The following is a 17,947-nucleotide window of genomic DNA, read 5'->3' as shown; positions in this document are numbered from 1 at the left end:
TTATTCAATGAAAATATTTCTTATTATATTAGGAACTATCTCATCCTCTTTTATTTGTCTCATTAACTTGTCTGAAAATGAGAATATTATATTTCTTAAGAATTTGACTATAACTGTATATAGATCTAGAGAGAGAGTGTTCCTCATTTTTGAACCAAAAAAGCTTTACTGTAATTTTTGCTCTTGTCCTCTAAAAATGTTCCACTTGACCATATTTACTAGCATTCAATTGGACAAAAATTCATTACGTTTTTGCAATGTGGTGTAGCTGTTGCAAAATGAAACATTGAGCTACCGAGTATTTTAGGCACCTATTCTATATTTAGGTTATTTATATAAACATGAATATATATAAATAGACACAGCTACAGAAGAACTTCGAAAATCTGAACCAATTGGAACTGTTGCCTTTTAGATTAGAAATAATTTGGATTATATAAAATTACTTTTGTTATGTAATTTTAAGAAAATTCGAAAATACCAAATGTACACCCATCGTTTATGTGCATAACTTAGACTCATACGGTGTCTCTCAATGGTGATGCATTAGAATTTTGGTCTATCTTTCTTGATGCAACAAAGAGAACAATGTATTTGAAAGTTTAGTTTCCAATGCTTGTAATTATAATACTTGTACAAACCTTGTAACTAGGTGATCACTTTTATTATGTTATGTCCCGAGTCTTATTCACATCATGAACAAACTAAAAAAAAAAGCATGGGAATCTTAACTTTCGTGGTGCTTTATTGTAATTTGTGTTCATGTAAATTGTGAAGCTCACATTTGAATGGTAACATTTTCATTATTAAATTGCAGCACAAATGTGAGTTACTTCCTGTGATATCACAATAAGCATTACATATTTCCTATCTTTTAAAATTTCTTTAATTTCTTAAACTTATTTTTTATTGCTAATTATTTTATTCTTATTACATTTTATCAAAAGCAAATATAAAATATTTTATTATTTTCTTAACAGTCAATGTAATGGCTAACTTTTTGTTTGAATGCTAATGTAAGACTCACTGTCTGGACTAAGTCAAAAACAAAAATTTGTTTTTTAACTCTTTATTCATTATTTCTTACAACCTTAAAATGTTTCAGTTTAATGGTTATACTAATTCTCATAATCTTTTTGGCAATTTGCTTTCGCCAAATTATTTTCAAATTTAATTTGATTATGGGGAGTTTGTTTTATTTTTATCTATGTTATCTTTCGATAAATCACCAACCATGGATCTCTTCCCATGCTCCTCACTGTCCGTTGGGAACAATTAATTTACTTTTAATTTCGAATTATTGGTGATTAGACCAGAGGTTTCGGCTTCCTGGTCCCAACCGTTAAATATTTATTTTATTTTTACCAAATATTCATTATGTGAAGAGAATGATTTTCTTGAGCCCTTTGAGAGATTTCTTTTCTTTATTTTTATAATTTAGGAATGTGGGCAAGTTTAATTTTATATATATTTAGTAAATCAGTTTTTCCTGATCAATTTTATTCATTTTTCTTTGTTAAATATCCCTACATCATATTCAAATTTAAATGTATCTGAACCAACCATAATACTTAAATCCTACAAAGAAACTACATCCTGCTAACCATAGTCAAACTCAATCAAGTATTTCTCTCATAATTAATATGAACAACTCTGGATCTTGGAGATTGTTGATAGATTTCACATACTACTCACCATAAATAAATTTTTTTTATTTAGTCTCTCTATTGTATTATTGTTTGAGTGGTTGTTCATTTTTTGCTATACTATATATGCAATATTTTTACTAAGATTCTTTTCTTTTATAATGCATAATAAATAATGTGTATGATACCCTCATAAAAAATTTACTCACATTTCTTTAAACATTTAGGTAGCAAGAAGAGTCCTTATGCTATACTAAGTGATCATAAAGATGATTTGAGAATTTCCCAGTAAGTTATATTTTTTTTACTTCTACTTTCTTAGTGTTTATTTTTCTTTTGTTTCTTTTACAAATGTGATACAAGATCGAGTAAAAGATTTTGGCTTAATTCTTTGATTTGGCAATATTTGGGAGGGTGATAGAGTTTGCTATCTTTAAATGAAGATTTAGCATGATATAAATTTTTTTAGTAGTATCACGAAGACGTGAATAGAATTATGTAAAAATCAAACTAATTGAATGACTTAGGCAAAGGTTGTAATGAAGGATATTTGACGTCGTAATGATGTATATGACACTTTTGTAATTGTGTATGTCGCAAAAATAAGGAGATTGTTTTGGAAGTGGATATTCGATGCTGTGATGATGATTTTTATTTGCACAAATGGGAGGAGAAGAGTATTGACGTAATGAATATTTTATTGGTGTTCTGTTTTTCTACTTAACATTTTCTGCTGAAATTTTATTATTAAATTTTGGTTTTAGGATTGAATTTTGCATCGTTTTTTCTTCTTCTTTGGAATGAATGTTATAGTAGGCGCTGTTTTGAATTTGAATGTTGTATGTTTGTTAAAAGTTAAGAATTAGATTTATAGTGTGGGGAAAAGAGTTAATATGATTGTGGAGTCAATTTTTTATTACTGTACATTTCCTGAAACAATAATTAACAATAGGTATAATTTCGAGGTATTTTGAAGAAATGAATTAGAATGCATGTTTAATTCGGGTGAGGGAGTATTGTAGTGTATCTACCACTACAAAAATACAATTCCATTTCACTAATATAAGAGACATGTTAACTTGATTCTATGTTGGGGTACCTTTTCATAGATGAAGGTTGACATTGTCGATAACTTCTTTCTCTACACTTCTTATCTTTTTACATTTTAAGATAACTATCTAATTAATTTAACTGAACTTGAATGTTTTTGTGCAATATTCTTTTAGTTTATAAGAAGTTATTTTTGCCACTAATTTGTTATTTTTTAACTTGTCTATATATTACCTTTGTGGTAAAATGTATTGCTTCAAATGGTGCTCTTTCATACTTTTTGTTGTTTTGTTTAGAGAAGAAGGATTGGATCCTAAAGAATGTAATTTAAGTGGGTAAGTTTTTAAAAAATATTTTTAGAGCTCAATGTTGAAAGAGATGTTGTTGATCAAATAGGATTATATTCCTTAAATTGTATAATATTACCAATACATGCCATGTGTGCCACATTAAGGCACAATGGAGTTTTAACAGGAACATATGAAATCTTATTAAACAATTATGAAATTTGAAGAAAAAAATGATACCATCATCCTTGGATATGTTGTCAAAATCTGTAGAAACCCTTCTCATATGTTACTGTGTCATGTAATAAAAAAATCAATGTAAGCAACAAAAAATTCAAAGTTGAGATGTGTATAACAATTTTGTATAAGCTATATATTGCAAATATTTTTTTTTTAATAAATTTTTTCACTAGTTATCTGAAATTATACATTTGCATTGATAATATTAGAAAGAGAAAGAAAATTGTTGTCAAATAGCTTTTCTCGAGATCTACCGTGAAGCATGTACATTTTTATAATTGCTCGTTGGTACTGAACACAATTACGGTAGAAAGCATCATTGCTTAACTTCAGTACAAAGATGTCGTAAGCTAGCATAGTCAAGGGACAATCCTAATGGTTTTAGTTGCCCTGTTATGGTTGTTCATTGTAGAGTGAGATATTCAACTACAAATTCAAAAGCCACGTTAATTACATATTGATTGTTAATTATTTATTTTCGAGTGTTTTTTTTAAATTCATTTTCTGTTATACATAAACTGACTGGACCTTTAAAAATATTTATTAATAATAAAACCTAAATTTGTATATTTCTTTTATTTATTATGTAATTTCTAAAATAAAACCAATTAGACTTGTCTTTTTTATTAGACTTCAATGTCAAAAAGTGCTTTTTGTACAACAGCCTAACCAGCCTATTATTAATATTTTTCACCTTTTCATGTTTTTAAAGTCTGAATTGGAACACAGTTTCTTTTTCTTCAGATAGTTGCAGTTTTCTTAGAATGGTTAGCCACTGGTTTGCTTCATTCTTTTCAACCTTAAGGCAATGCTCAGGTTTTAAAATGTGATATAAAATTGATGTTTTCTTATTGCTTTTTTAAGGACAAACACTAATTATGTGGGAATACATAGATATGCCAAAAACTACAACACATTTTCCCTAATTTTTATATATTATAATTTTAATTCTGTAAAGCCCTTTCGAAAGCTATGAAGAAAGTCTTATTTCCTCATTTTATTGATGATTAATTATTTTTTAATTTTCTTATATTTTTGATTATTGATTTTTAAATTTGGAGACCAACTCTAAACTATTTGCATTGAAACAAACTTATTTGTTTAAGTAAACTTAGGGCAATTTTTTCCATCTTTTTATAAATTCTGATAAATAAATGTTACTTTTGTACTACCCCTGCATTTCAACCAAAAGCTAATTTGAAAAACACTACCTAACTAGAAGAAGTTTTTTAATTGTGTTTCAAGCTTATTTCAATAAACTTGCAAAAACATTTTAAATTCAAAAATGTAGAATGGAATGATTTATATGAGAATCCTTATTTATTTATTTTTTTAATTTCAGATTTGATGATAAGCTTTTATCCACTTTGTTAAAACCAGGACCTTGTGGCCAAAAACTCGAGCTTAAAATAGAAAATGTTAGATTTATTGGGCACCCAACTCGTCTTCCTCATGATCCATATCGAGAACTTTCTACAATTACTATGTTTAATGTTGTTTTTGCTCTTCGGGTCAGTTGATTGTTCATATTGTATTACATTTTAAAAACATTTATTATCTAGAGACAAAATAAGTCAACGCTTTGCTCAACATAATTTATAATGTAATCCTTTTAGCATTTTATCACTTTACAAAAATGTTGCTAGCGTATACTCAATCAGAATTTTTAACCTGTCGGACAATATAATTTTATAGCTCAAATACATATATAATATCCATAATGCAATGTGAAAACATGTCCAAGATGTTGTAATAATTATTTGTTTGTCAATCAAAAACGCCAGCACATTGCTATTTTAGCTTTTTAATTCTCTCAATAACGAGAAAACTTTTGTTAGTTTTCTTTTCCTTCTTATTCTCTTTTGGTTCTTTCTCATAATGCAATTAAATCTCTTCCCCTGCTTCTTTGTGTTGTTTTAAAAATTTGTATGCATAAATGTATCTGTCAGGTGAAAATTTAGTTATGGGTCCTCTCATTTTTACTGATCTTTTACATGTCCCTGTTATATTTATTAAAAAAAAATAATAATGATAGGTTTGTATGTATCAGGAACATAGGGGAAGCTGAGAATTGTAAGAGAAAACTAGATTCTTAAAAAAATCAGGGAATTGTCAGTGAAAAATTAAATTTTTCCCCAAAACCAGGAATTGTTAGGTAATTTAACATCCAATCAAGTTGTGATATTTTACTCTTCCGTTTTCAATACAGTAATTTATGCTTGTGCAATACAGGATTTAAAAAAATAATCAAATTTTTTTCCTGCCCAACTGTCATTAGTTATATCCTCAAGATTCTTCTGTTATTCTTAAGTGTTTTTGGTGTGTTGTCAACTGGTTTTCTGAGTTAAGAAACTTAAAACTTCTGCCTTGAAAGCATTGCTATGTTAAGAATCCACTTTTGTTTTTAATTTTCTTTATCCTTGATTTATTATGACAAAAAGTTTTTTTCTTTATTGTCTGCTGTGTTTATTTATTTAATATCTATGAAAGTAACATTATTTTTAATTGAATAAACTCTGATTCATCAGAGTTTTATTATAATTTGGCTTACGTTCAAATAAATAATAACTTCAATTAATTTATTTATTTGTTTGTTTCCTACATCATGATTTGGTATTTATCATTAAAATAAGTTATTTTAATATTATTTTATTAATTTCGTGGTTTTACCATCTTCATTCATATTTTTTTCTATTCACCCTATTTATGATTCTTTCTTTTAAATAGAAAATCTTAACATATTACATTTTTATATATTTTTTCTTCTGTTCATAACACAGTTCTTGCTTAAATACGTTTCTAATTTCAAATAACATAATAAATACGTTTTTAACTTCAAGTAACATAATATAATTTCAAATAACAAATAATGTTTATTTGTATAATATTTTTATTAATTTAGTTTTTTTTATTATTTTTTAGAATGACTTAGTTGTTGAAAAGTTGTTCTCTTATTTTATTGATTACTAAGTATACCTCTTTAATTTTTGTTTTCTTGTATCTTTGTTTCATATTTTAGAGATATATGCTCATGTGAATTTTAAAGTATTATAAATGTTAGTGTATATATGTAATTTGCTTCAATTTTGTACAACTGTTAAACAAAATTATTTATTATTTAAAAAAACTAATTTTCTAAATAAGATAATTCATTTTGTAGGCAGATGCAAGTTATTCTGTGGTGTCCTGTTATCATGATCTGAGTCATAGATTGGCTGTTGCTATCAGGCACGAGGAAAGCCGATGTAACTACCTCACTTCGCAGGTCAAACTTATGCAGAGTGCTCACGATGAGATTGCATCTCTACCTGAAGGTAATTCACTATTGTTTTGATTTTTTTTAAAATCAGATTTTATTCAGGAATATATTTCTCATTTTCCAACAGAATATAATCTAATTCAAGAAACACTGAATCTCCACATGTTTTTTTGCACATTTCAGCATATTCAGGGTATCTGCGCATCTGTAAAGTCATGAAAAATCATGGAAAGTCATGGATTCCAGTATTGAACAAAATGAACAACTCAAAAAAAAAAAAAAATATTTTCAAATACTTAAGCATATGAAACAATGTTTTTGTAAAATTTCCAACAAATGATTTTGAAAATTTAGTAGTTGAGGGAAGATTTTTAGCCCTCCTGGTTTTTGAAAAAAACTTTGGTTCTTGCTATGAATACAATTTATCAAAAACTAATACACTAATTTTATTGAAATTTAGCACACTTTTTCTCAAAAAAATTGATTAGATAAAAAGAAATGTGATTTTTGTTTTGGTAATGTAATTTGTATTATTTTGTAAAGTAAGTAGCACTAAAAAAAAAATCCTTCATTAAATGTGAAATTTCAATAAGATCAGAGCATTGATTTTTGTTCTATCATGTCCACATATTTCAGAATAAGAAATTTATCTCGAACTTTGGAAAAACATTTTTAAGATGTTATACCTTTGTTTTTGAAAAAAATTTATATATTTAAAACACTTAAAACCTCTTTTAGTTTTCCATTTAAAACATCATTTGAGGGAATTTGAAGAGATATTTTGGGGCCATTCAAATATTATGTAAGCATATTTTGGACAATTTTGGACTTCTCCTTTTTTTGCAAAAATAAGCTAATCATAAATGCCTTCCATGAAGCAATACCTTCCTCACTTTTTTTTTTACTTGTAGCAATCTAATTTAAGGATTAAATTCAAATTAAAGATGTTTTGCACAAAATTTTATAAAGTTTTGAGTAGAATATTTATAAGCAGCCTCTTGTGTTTTCCTTCTGTGGGCAAAACTTAACTAACTTTTAAAATTCTCCAAAATTAACTAACTTTTAAAATTCTTCAAAGACATTTTTCCAACTGATCCTGAATCGAATTCCAAATTTGCGGTATTTCAATTTTAATCTTTTTGTTTCTTTCTTTTTACATTTTAAAACAATTTTGAAAATAAGGGGATTTCATTTCCCCATGTCAGCAAAAATAAGCCAATCGTAAACCTTCTCCACCTGTTTGTTGCTTACATAATATTTAAATGACTCCTTATGTCTGTTTAGGTTACCTTATCAGAACAAAAATTTTTTTCTAACTTTAAACTGCAGGCTGTAATTGAATAATTATATTTATTATTTTAATGTATAAAATGAAATATTGGCAGATAATGAGGAGTCTCCTTTCCAACTCATCCTTTCAAGAAGTGAACTTGCTGTTCAACTGAAAATGGCTTTTGTTGAGTGAGTCTCATTTTGTCACTTTTTTCTCTTGTTTTTGCCGTTTTTTTTATTTGCTCAATTCTAAACTCTATTCTTTTTACCTATTAAAGTCTGAAAACAAATGGAATGGTTCGCCTCAAAATAAATGGCTGGATCGAGCTTAGTTTTTGTTTACCCAATACATTAGAAGAGGAGAGGCTGTTGATAGAGGTAAGATCACCATTCATTAGTGCTAAGTTGCTAGCTTTCTCCATCGGAATACAGTCCTCCATTCTCTGATGTCATTTAAAATATTTAATCTCCCCTCATTCTTTTTTATTTTTTGTTTTGCAGTGTTACTTTCTTTACTAAGTTCCACTGCATTGTGTATGTGTTTTTTTTTAATTATAAAATATTTTGATTTATTTGATTTGAATCAATGCTTTTTAAAGCTATTTTGGGACATTTATTAAATTTTATAGGGATAATTAGTTAAATTTTATGTGTGTATAATTATAATTGAAATATCAGTACTTTATATGCACCTTGTGCAGAATTTTTTCATGCTTTTTGCAACAATACTCTTAAGCACTTGTAGCTTAGTAACATAAGAAATACATATGTTACTAATTGAAAGTAACAGAAGCTGTGTTTACAATAAATAAATAAATAAATGAATAAGTTAATAAATAATTTAAAACTGTAGATAATATTTTTAATTGAATATGTAATATATTTTTAGTCTAATATTATGGACATTATTCGCACATTTTATTGGAGGTAAAACACACCAATTTTTTCCTTTTCCATATTTTGCAATCGTCACTGCAATAAAACAAATAATTAAAAATCGTGAAATACGTGAATAACTACCGAAAAAAATTTATGATGAAATCATGCTTATTTGACTCTTCAAAAAAGGGTTACCAAATGCTTATTTCGTTTCAAGATTCTGCTATTGTGATAAATGATATGGGATTAAAAATATCAGATTTTTAAAGCTACGTGGAAATCATTAGCAATAACTGCCAAAACATTGATAGCATCATTGTGTTAAAAAGTAAATACTCAACTACACAATTCAAATTTCCTATACTGTCTGAAATATATTGGGATATTTAAAAACCATGTGAAAATCAATATTAATAACTGTTAAAAATTACCATCGAAACACTTCATGGGTTTATGATACTATCAGCTTAATTGAGCTTGCTATAGGATATTTTTATATATTTTGCTTGAGGATATTTTTTTTTAAAAAAATTGAAAATTCATAGCAATAACTGTTGAAAGAATGTTTGAAACACCACATGGATTAACACTAATATCAACACAAACTGAGTGTATCTAAGATTCCTTGAATCTGTTATTCAAACTTCATGTGCCTAATATAATCGATATTGAAAAAAAAAAATTTAAATATGTAAAAATTTGTAGGAATAATTACCGGGGAAAAAATATCAAAACGCTACAAATATTTACAATGTGATTGGTGTGAGTTGTGAGTAATAAAGTGAAGGCTGAAAGGTGTGATTCAAAATTTTCATATGTGTAATATATTAAAAAATTTTCTGTGCGTATTATGTTAAAAATATTGGATTGATTATATTTCAACCAAATTTTAAAAGAAATAGGGGCAAATGTACCATATTGATTAAATAATTCTTTTGCTACAAATCTGAATTCATAACAAAATTCCCACTCACAGTCATATTTTATTAAAATATAAAATACGATATTCGTTAAAAAATGAAAGTATGAACATGATTTTTAGAGTAAGCTGTCTTTTAAACTTTTGTCATTTCAGGTTTCTTTTCTTTTTGCTATTATCTATTTGAAATTCTAGATTAAGACAGTCATAATTTTTTTTTTTCATTTTCAAATGAGAATCGAAAAAAATTGCAAACATTTCTTTTCCTTCTGATCGTGAAAAATGGTCATGTTTTGAATATGATTCAGCAGGGGAAAAAATGTTAGGTTTCAAATATTTCTGCAGTCAAAGAAACGAAATTTTTTAACTTCCCAAAGGAAAAATCTTTCTGTAACGTTACGCAACAACGTCGCTGTGTCGCCACAATTCTGTCGCAATATGCAGCAGCTATAAGCTTCATGTGAAATAAGTTTAGATCGAAATACATTTAATATACTTATTTATTCCAAATCCTTTAAAACAAGTTTCTAAACCTAAAAGCTGTAACCTAAAAGTCTAAACCTAAAAGATTTTTTTTGAAGGAGGAAAAAAATCAAATAATTTAAATTAATAGAAATTGCTTGAAAATTTTGAATGAATTTAATACAAATGATAATGAATTTAATTAAAATTGTCAATTTTGCACTTAAGCCCGTAAAAAAACTTAGCTGTGCTTTTTATGTTATATATCTAATTTCCAGATTTTTTAGGGTGCAATTAACTGTCTGCTTTGTGGGTTTTATATGTTTTATTCAATAGATTTTTAGGCAATGGGAAAAATTTTCTTCATTTTTAAATTTACCACCACAATTTCAAAAGAGTCCCAAGTGTAGAGAATTTAAGAGGCTTTGCTCTGTGAATTAAACAAAAACAATGTGAATAAAGCACAAATGAATATACTATAGTTGCAGTTCTGTGAACAAGAACCTTCTTTAGTGTCTAAACACAAAAGGACAGTAGAAAAGAAACCAAAACAAACAAATGCATTGTAGTTTAATCAATTGGGGAAGAGGAATGAACTTGAACAAGATAATAAAGGAAAGGATGTAAAAAAACAAGTGTGTGAGGCATGGGTGGAAACTCTTGTGAGGAAGGTGTGGAAAATGAATTTTAAATAGATTTACAAACAATGCGAAAGTATGAAGTACTGGAAAGATCATTATTCAAATTATTAGATTTTTTTCAAATCGTGGAATGATTACCAGAAATCGAGCAATGTTGAGTGATTTCAACAAAAGAGAACTCTAATCTGTGATTAGAATTCCAACGACATAGGGCTTTAATTCATTCAACATTAATAATTCGCACTGTGAATTTTGTAAATTGGTTTCCATAGACTCCCTCGTCAATATCTTTTAAAAAAACTGTGCTTCCTTTTTCGTTAATTATATCGAAATATTTTTTTTTTATAATTTAAATTAATTCTATTTTTAAATAGTTCATTATATCACTTTTGAATAATTTATGGGATGGAATCCATGTTTTTTTCATCTTTAACTAAAATTCTTATTTTGTTATGATTAAGAAAAGTACTATATCATGTGCTAAATTAATTATGTGTTAAATTAATTATTTTATATGATATATTGAAGACTTTTTATTTCAGCCTGCATGTATTCAAGCTTGTTTGAAGAACTTGAGGTGGGTATTACAATTTAAATTTTGGCCATATTATTTTACTAAATAAGCTTTTCAATACATATTGTCAATTTGAAACATTAACATACCTGCCAAGTCTCCTGTTTTTTAATGAAGACTTCTGTATTTTATGACTATCTCCTGTTTACCTGTATATTATCAACTTTCTCAACATTTGTTGAAGAAAATTGTTTCAAAAATTTTTTTGTCGATAAAATATCCTCTGTTGGCAAAAATACATCTCTAATTCCTCAACAAATGGTGCTATTGCCAGTACTGCAGTATGTTGAGCGTTAATAGTTTTAAGTTATTATAAATAATACTTTAAAAAAATCTTCTTTAGATTAAGATATATATGCATATTTTTTACCTCGCTAAATGTAAGTGCTTATATTATTTTCAATTTAGAATTATTTTTTTTTTACTGACATGATTATGCATAATGTATCAAAACTTTGATCATAGCTTAAGAAATACCACTAGTAAAATCTCTGTTATTTTATTTCTCCAATGTTCGCAGGTATGCATTAACTCTCCTGCCACCAAAATTTTATTTATCTTTTTATTTAAGATTTTTTTGTAAACTGTTTCTAAAATCTATAGAAATAGATCAAACATAATAGATTTTTAGATTTATAAATTTATAGTTTTTATTTCAGATGAATACAACTTTTGTTACATCTTCCTTCCATTAAATTAAATTTTTACCTTGCGATAGATGGTGCAGTGTGCGCATCTGTAAGGATACATAGCTTTTCTCTTCAGTCTTTTGTTTGTTGTCGTTTCGTTAAGTTTAAATAAAAAACACTAAAAAATATTGGCTCGCACTGATTCATTTCAAACCAATAGCCAAAAAGATCCCGAGATACAAAAACTTTCCTTAACCATTTCTTAATAGCTATGTAATATATTTGTGCCTTAAATCAGTTACTTGATGCTATTTTACTTGGTCACAATTTCAGATAAATTGATTTAGGGACTCGCTATATGTTATTGAAATTGTATCATACTTGAGTTGTTTCTATGTTAACAGTTATAAATGCTTGTGTGAAATTTAAGACTATCATTTTGTTTAAAAAAATGAAAATATGTTTTGTAGGCCTTACCATGGTTTATTATTACTGACGGGAGCAACAGAATTACTGAGTTCTCTTCCCGAAGATTCCTCTCCTGCTCTCATAAGACTTATCAGTGTGACAAGCCCCCTAAAGAACTTTCAACAGTTGGCTGCTGATGCTGACATAATTCTAACGCACGTAAAACGATATTTTTGAATATTTTTATAAAAAGTTCTAATTTTTATGTACAGTATATTTCCATTCTATTTGATGTATGTAATTAACAGCATGTTTTTATCATTTTTATGACTCCCTCTTGTTAACAAAAATATGCATATTATAAACCCCCCACCCATGCTTACGTTAGAAAGTCGCAATGCCTGCCTATTTTTAGTGTAATCTATCATAGTCTAATTTTATTAAGTTCAAGAATAAATTCAAATAAAAGTTTTAACTTTTTATAAAGGAAGATCTATATTTTTTTTAAGTTATATAAAATTTTGAAACTTCTTGAAGAAATCTTTTTTTAATTTATTCTTTTTTTTATTTTTTATTTATTCTTATTCCTAATTTAACTTTTATTTCAAGCTTAAAATTTTTGCAATGGGAAATTTTTCCAAATTTTTGTATGTTCATTTTTTTGCATTTAAATTTTTTTTTTAAATAATTGCATGTTAGGGTCTTTTTTAAATATTGCTCAAACCCCTTGCCCCCTTCGTCAGTAAAAATGAGTAATCCACAAAGCCTTTTAAGCTCTCACATAATATTTGAATGACCCCAAAAAGTAATATGCCATTGAATGTCAATAAGAAAATAAATTATTATTTAAAAGTCATATTTGAATGGCACCAAAAAGTAATATGCCACTAAATGTCAATAAGAAAATAAATTATTATTTAAAAGTCATATTTGAATGGCACCAAAAAGTAATATGCCACTGAATGTGAGTAAGGAAAGAAACTATACTTCAAAAGTCGTGGCTCACCCCTGTTTGTAGAAGAACTTTTTTATATATAAATGCAAGTCATGTATATTAAAAATTTGACAGAAAGTTGAAAATAGTGAAGATATCTTGAAAAAGATTTGAAAACTCTTTCAATCACCAAACAGAAATTGCAAAAATGTAGGCAATTTTAATGTCATCTTAATCTTTTTCTGTCCTTTAGAATAGTAGAGAATTGCAAAAAAAAATTAAATTTCTTTTTTTAAAAAAAAAATATGTATCAAATAAAGTGTTTAATTTAAGAAGTTTTTATGTTTCCCTTATTTCCTTGATCTGTTTTAAGAGGAGGTTTATTTTCTAGTTAGCTTTCAAAGCGTGCTAATTTAACCTCTTATTGGTTTAAATATATTATGGTTCTGATAAGTGTTTAGTTGTATTTTTATTAGAGAAAACTACGCCTAAATCATATAAATCACTTGAATTTTCACAATCATTTTTTTTAATCTAAGGTTAAAAAAAAAAAAGAAAAAGAAAGTAATGTTTTCGATATTTTGTCAGGTTTTCTTAAGAAAAGTATTTAGAACTATTTAAAAAAAATTATGCAAGTGTAGCATTATAACAAATATTGACTGGAAAAATAAAAATAATAATAAAATAAATTGTAAGCTAACTATTCTTAAAGCAATGCTGGGTAAGTGAAAAAACATGTAGATAATAGATTTGCATTTACTATAAAGTTACATTCACTCTCAGAATACTCTTGTTTCAGAGTTATTTTTTAATTTTTTAAAATTTTTTTTAGTGTATATAAAAATGACTTATTTTGCAGCTAAAAAGTTATGCTAAAAGTAATGCTATGAAATAAGCAAGTTATTTTTCGATCTTGTGTAACTATTTATATCCTATCACTTCTGTTCTAATCATATTATCCTTCATTAAATTGAATAAAAAAATATAACATGCATAAATCAGTTTAAACTTTCTTGATGCAGAAGTTCATTATGTAAATCTAAACATAAATTATTTTTTCTGAAATAATCCAATAAATATTTAATGACTTCAAAATATGTTATGTATCCTCTGGAACAACTTAAAACATCAAAAAGAATCTAATAAATAAAAGAAAAAATCACGGTTTAAATCATGAACACTCTGCTTCCAGGTTATGTAAAAATACCTGTGGAATTTGAAATAACTAAAAGTATTTTGTTAATCAGAAGGTGTTTTAGGTACTAGCTCTAACTAAAAATATCTCTTCCTGTTAGGCAATCTACACAAAATTGTAGATCTGCCTACACAACTTATTAATTAATAAGCTAGGTCACATCTTAAAAGTCCATTGTGAAGATCATTTAATTGCGAAAGTGTAACTATGAGTGTTTAATTCCAAGAAATCCGTTGCAAAACTACTTAAAAAAACTTGCNTAACTAAAAATATCTCTTCCTGTTAGGCAATCTACACAAAATTGTAGATCTGCCTACGCAACTTATTAATTAATAAGCTAGGTCACATCTTAAAAGTCCATTGTGAAGATCATTTAATTGCGAAAGTGTAACTATGAGTGTTTAATTCCAAGAAATCTGTTGGAAAACTACTTAAAAAAACTTGCCTGGGAAGTTTATTTTTTTTATTATAAACGACTCATGAAATTTTGAAATGCTGTTTGAAAATGTAAAAAAATATCAAAATTTAAAATGAAATTGAAATATTGTGTCTTAATCTTTCTTCTCTCACAGGTTTTTCAATTAGTGAGTCACCTGCTGTATTGGGGCAAGGCTACAATAATATACCCTATCTGTGAGAGTAATTTCTATGTTATCTCTCCTCATGCACCCACCGAAATGTAAGTTTCTGTCTATCTTTAAATGTTGTTGTTTTTTCCTTACTTGTTAAGAAATCAACTTCTATAAGGTCAGAACAATTACACCATTTATGAATATCATATTTCTAGACTTTAAAAGCATAAAATTCAATTAAAAATATTTGAGCAGTTCCAAAAAAATTTGTGATATGATCTTTGAAAATAAGCCACAATAATAAACCCTATCTGTGAGAGTAATTTCTATGTAACCTCACGTCATGCACCCACTGAAATGTAAGATTCTGTCTAATTGTATGTCTTTAAATGATGTGGTGTTTTCCCTAATTGTTAAGAAATCAATCCCTATTAGGTCAGAGCAATTACACCATTAATGAATATCATATTTGTAGACTCTAAAAGCATAGAATTCAATTTTAAAAAAATCGAGCAGTTCCAAAAAATTTTGTGATAATAGATCTTTGTGCCATAAATAAGTCTTTGAAAATGAATCTTTCTGCCATACCTTACCTTATTTTTAGTAATTTTAAAAAATTTTATGAATCTTAATTTTATTAAAGTACATAGCAAATTGTGTTACATCTGTAACAGACAATTAATCTGCCCAAAAAGCTTTCTAATTGCATGAAATAAAACTTATTTATCCGATTAAACCAAGAGTTTTAATTTCTGACTCAATATCACTCTAATTTACTTTTTCAAAAAATAATCTTTATAGTAAGATTGGCATGATTTAAATTACCTGATTTAAGTTATGATTAAAATAATGATTTAAACCACTTGATTTTTCTAAAAAAAATTACTTATTTAAGTCAAATATGATTTTCTTTTTTAAATTATCAATATATGTCTTAAATATTTTTTATCCATTATAATTATTATACTTGTTTTAAGTGTGCAATTTTTTTTATTATGTAAGGAAATGTCTGATTTCACTGCTGATAAAAATTTAAAAAAAAAATTAAGAAAAGATAGGAAAGGAAATGAGGTTATATTCCAAAATACATTAGAAAAAAATAAAATTCCAAAAATGAATAAGAGTAACTTTAAACTTTCACATTTTAATTTTCCAGTATTTATGGGAAAATAATTTGCTGGTAACAAACTTATTGCAATTATACTCATTAAATTTTAAGTTTATTTAAATACAAATAATTTTAAAATTTATTCAGTATAGTATATAGTTAGTAAGTATCAATAATGAAAAAAGATTTGTTTTACCCGGAATAACTTAGAATAATTGATAATTTTTTTTTCCCTAATGTTTTCTGATCTAAACTAATTTACTCTCCATTGGATATATTATTGACAAATTGCCTTCCTGTCCTTAATATTCAATAAGAATGTTAAGATAGCTGATCACTGGTCTAGTCTTTACTGTACTGGACTACGGAGCCAGTGATTGTAGGTTTGAATCCCACAGTAGGCATGGATGTAACTTTCTCTCCATCTGTGTTCTATGTCTTTTCTTCTGTGTGAATGTAACCTGTACTATAAACCGGTTTGTGGTTGTATGACTTGGGCGACGCTACTTCACTGCCATAGTTAGCCCCAGGTGCCCACTGGGTAACGATTAGAAATTAACAATTCTGGCATTTCTGAGGCCAATGAGAAATAGACTCAGGTGCCTGCCATTAAATATATATATATGTATATATTTCAGCTTGAACAACAACAAAAGGAAAAAAACTATGATTTTACAGTGATTAGTTTCTGATAAATAAGCACAATAATTATACCAATTATTTAAAAAATATTGCCTATTTTTGTTATCATATTGTTTTTAAATAGTATTAGATATTATTGATACATTTTATCAGATGCTTCAATTGCTATGTGAAATTTTTTATTTTGCTAATTCTAAATTGGGCCAAATAAATCGGATTTTTTCCCTTCTTTTTTAAAAAAAATCCTGATTCTTCTCCTTTTTTAAAAAAAATCCTTTTTTACCTTCTACATTTTTGTAGGTCTATTAGTTACTTTAATTTGTTACTTTAGTCTATTTTACGTCTATCAAATATAAAAAATATAGCTATCAATAGTATCAATTAAATTGTGCAAAAAGTGGTAGTGTACTAAAGTGTGGTGTAATGTTTATTTATATTTTAACTCAAATTCTTGGCTTTTAAAGTTAGTTTTGTGCAGACTAATTTATATCGAGTTTGCATACAATGTGCACTATTTTATAAAATCTTCTTGATTTCCTTTATTTTTCTTGTTGCCTGCTGTGATTTAGATATTTTTGACTAATATCGCTTGCAGTTCTTGTAATTTATTGCTTCGCTGTTGGTTACTTGTTTATATTTTAAAACTCATCTATTAAGAGGACGCCATACCATGGTAGAAAATTTTCCTCCCAAATTCCCTTTCTTCTTCGTTACTAATTTAAATTTTAAAGTGTAGAAAAAGTGAGTTCAGTCAAACCTAGAGTAAGCCAGGATGTTTCAAATACTGAAAAGAAAATTTTAAAATATACAAATGAAAATAAACTATGAGAGGATAATTTAGGATTGCGTGATGGAGAAGTTCTCTTCTAATAATTTGTTTGCATTTTAATATTTTGAAGTAGTTTTTTCAGCAATAGAAACCTTATGGCTTATTCTAGGTTTGTCTGAACTTACTTTTTCTTTCTTTTCAATTTTAAATTAGTAATGAAGGAAAAAGAGAATTTGCAACATTTTCTTTTGCAGTATGGCGTCCACGTAATGAACTTTTCTCCAATAGACTACTGACTTAACCAGTTTAGAAAATTAGAATGTAATTGTAACACTTAAACATCTTAAAAGGGTGCAAACATCAAACTTTTTAATTTCTAGGCAGTGGTGTAAGGTTTTGCCGCTTGGAGTGGAGCTCCTATAATCTGCCCTTTATTTCATATAATATATATTAGTGCATTT

General features: G+C 27.0%; 1 protein-coding gene across 4 annotated transcripts in view; it reads left to right on the top strand.

Annotated features, from left to right (window-relative positions):
- LOC107449371 (GATOR complex protein Nprl3) overlaps positions 1-17,947 on the top strand; it is a 30,996-nt gene that overhangs the window by 3,680 nt on the left and 9,369 nt on the right. For all 4 annotated transcript variants that reach the window (XM_016064874.4, XM_043051149.2, XM_016064875.4 and 1 more), the window contains exons 3-11: positions 1,874-1,934; positions 2,993-3,031; positions 4,566-4,734; positions 6,384-6,537; positions 7,868-7,943; positions 8,033-8,132; positions 11,198-11,232; positions 12,329-12,485; positions 14,968-15,074. In XM_016064874.4, coding sequence (XP_015920360.1) covers positions 1,874-1,934; positions 2,993-3,031; positions 4,566-4,734; positions 6,384-6,537; positions 7,868-7,943; positions 8,033-8,132; positions 11,198-11,232; positions 12,329-12,485; positions 14,968-15,074 — 898 coding nt within the window. The remainder of the gene's footprint in view (positions 1-1,873; positions 1,935-2,992; positions 3,032-4,565; positions 4,735-6,383; positions 6,538-7,867; positions 7,944-8,032; positions 8,133-11,197; positions 11,233-12,328; positions 12,486-14,967; positions 15,075-17,947) is intronic.

Source organism: Parasteatoda tepidariorum, chromosome 3 (genome assembly GCF_043381705.1).
Source record: "Parasteatoda tepidariorum isolate YZ-2023 chromosome 3, CAS_Ptep_4.0, whole genome shotgun sequence".
Taxonomy (NCBI): Eukaryota; Metazoa; Arthropoda; class Arachnida; order Araneae; family Theridiidae; genus Parasteatoda; species Parasteatoda tepidariorum.
Note: the sequence above shows the minus strand (reverse complement) of the source record. Positions and strands in the feature narration are given on the sequence as shown.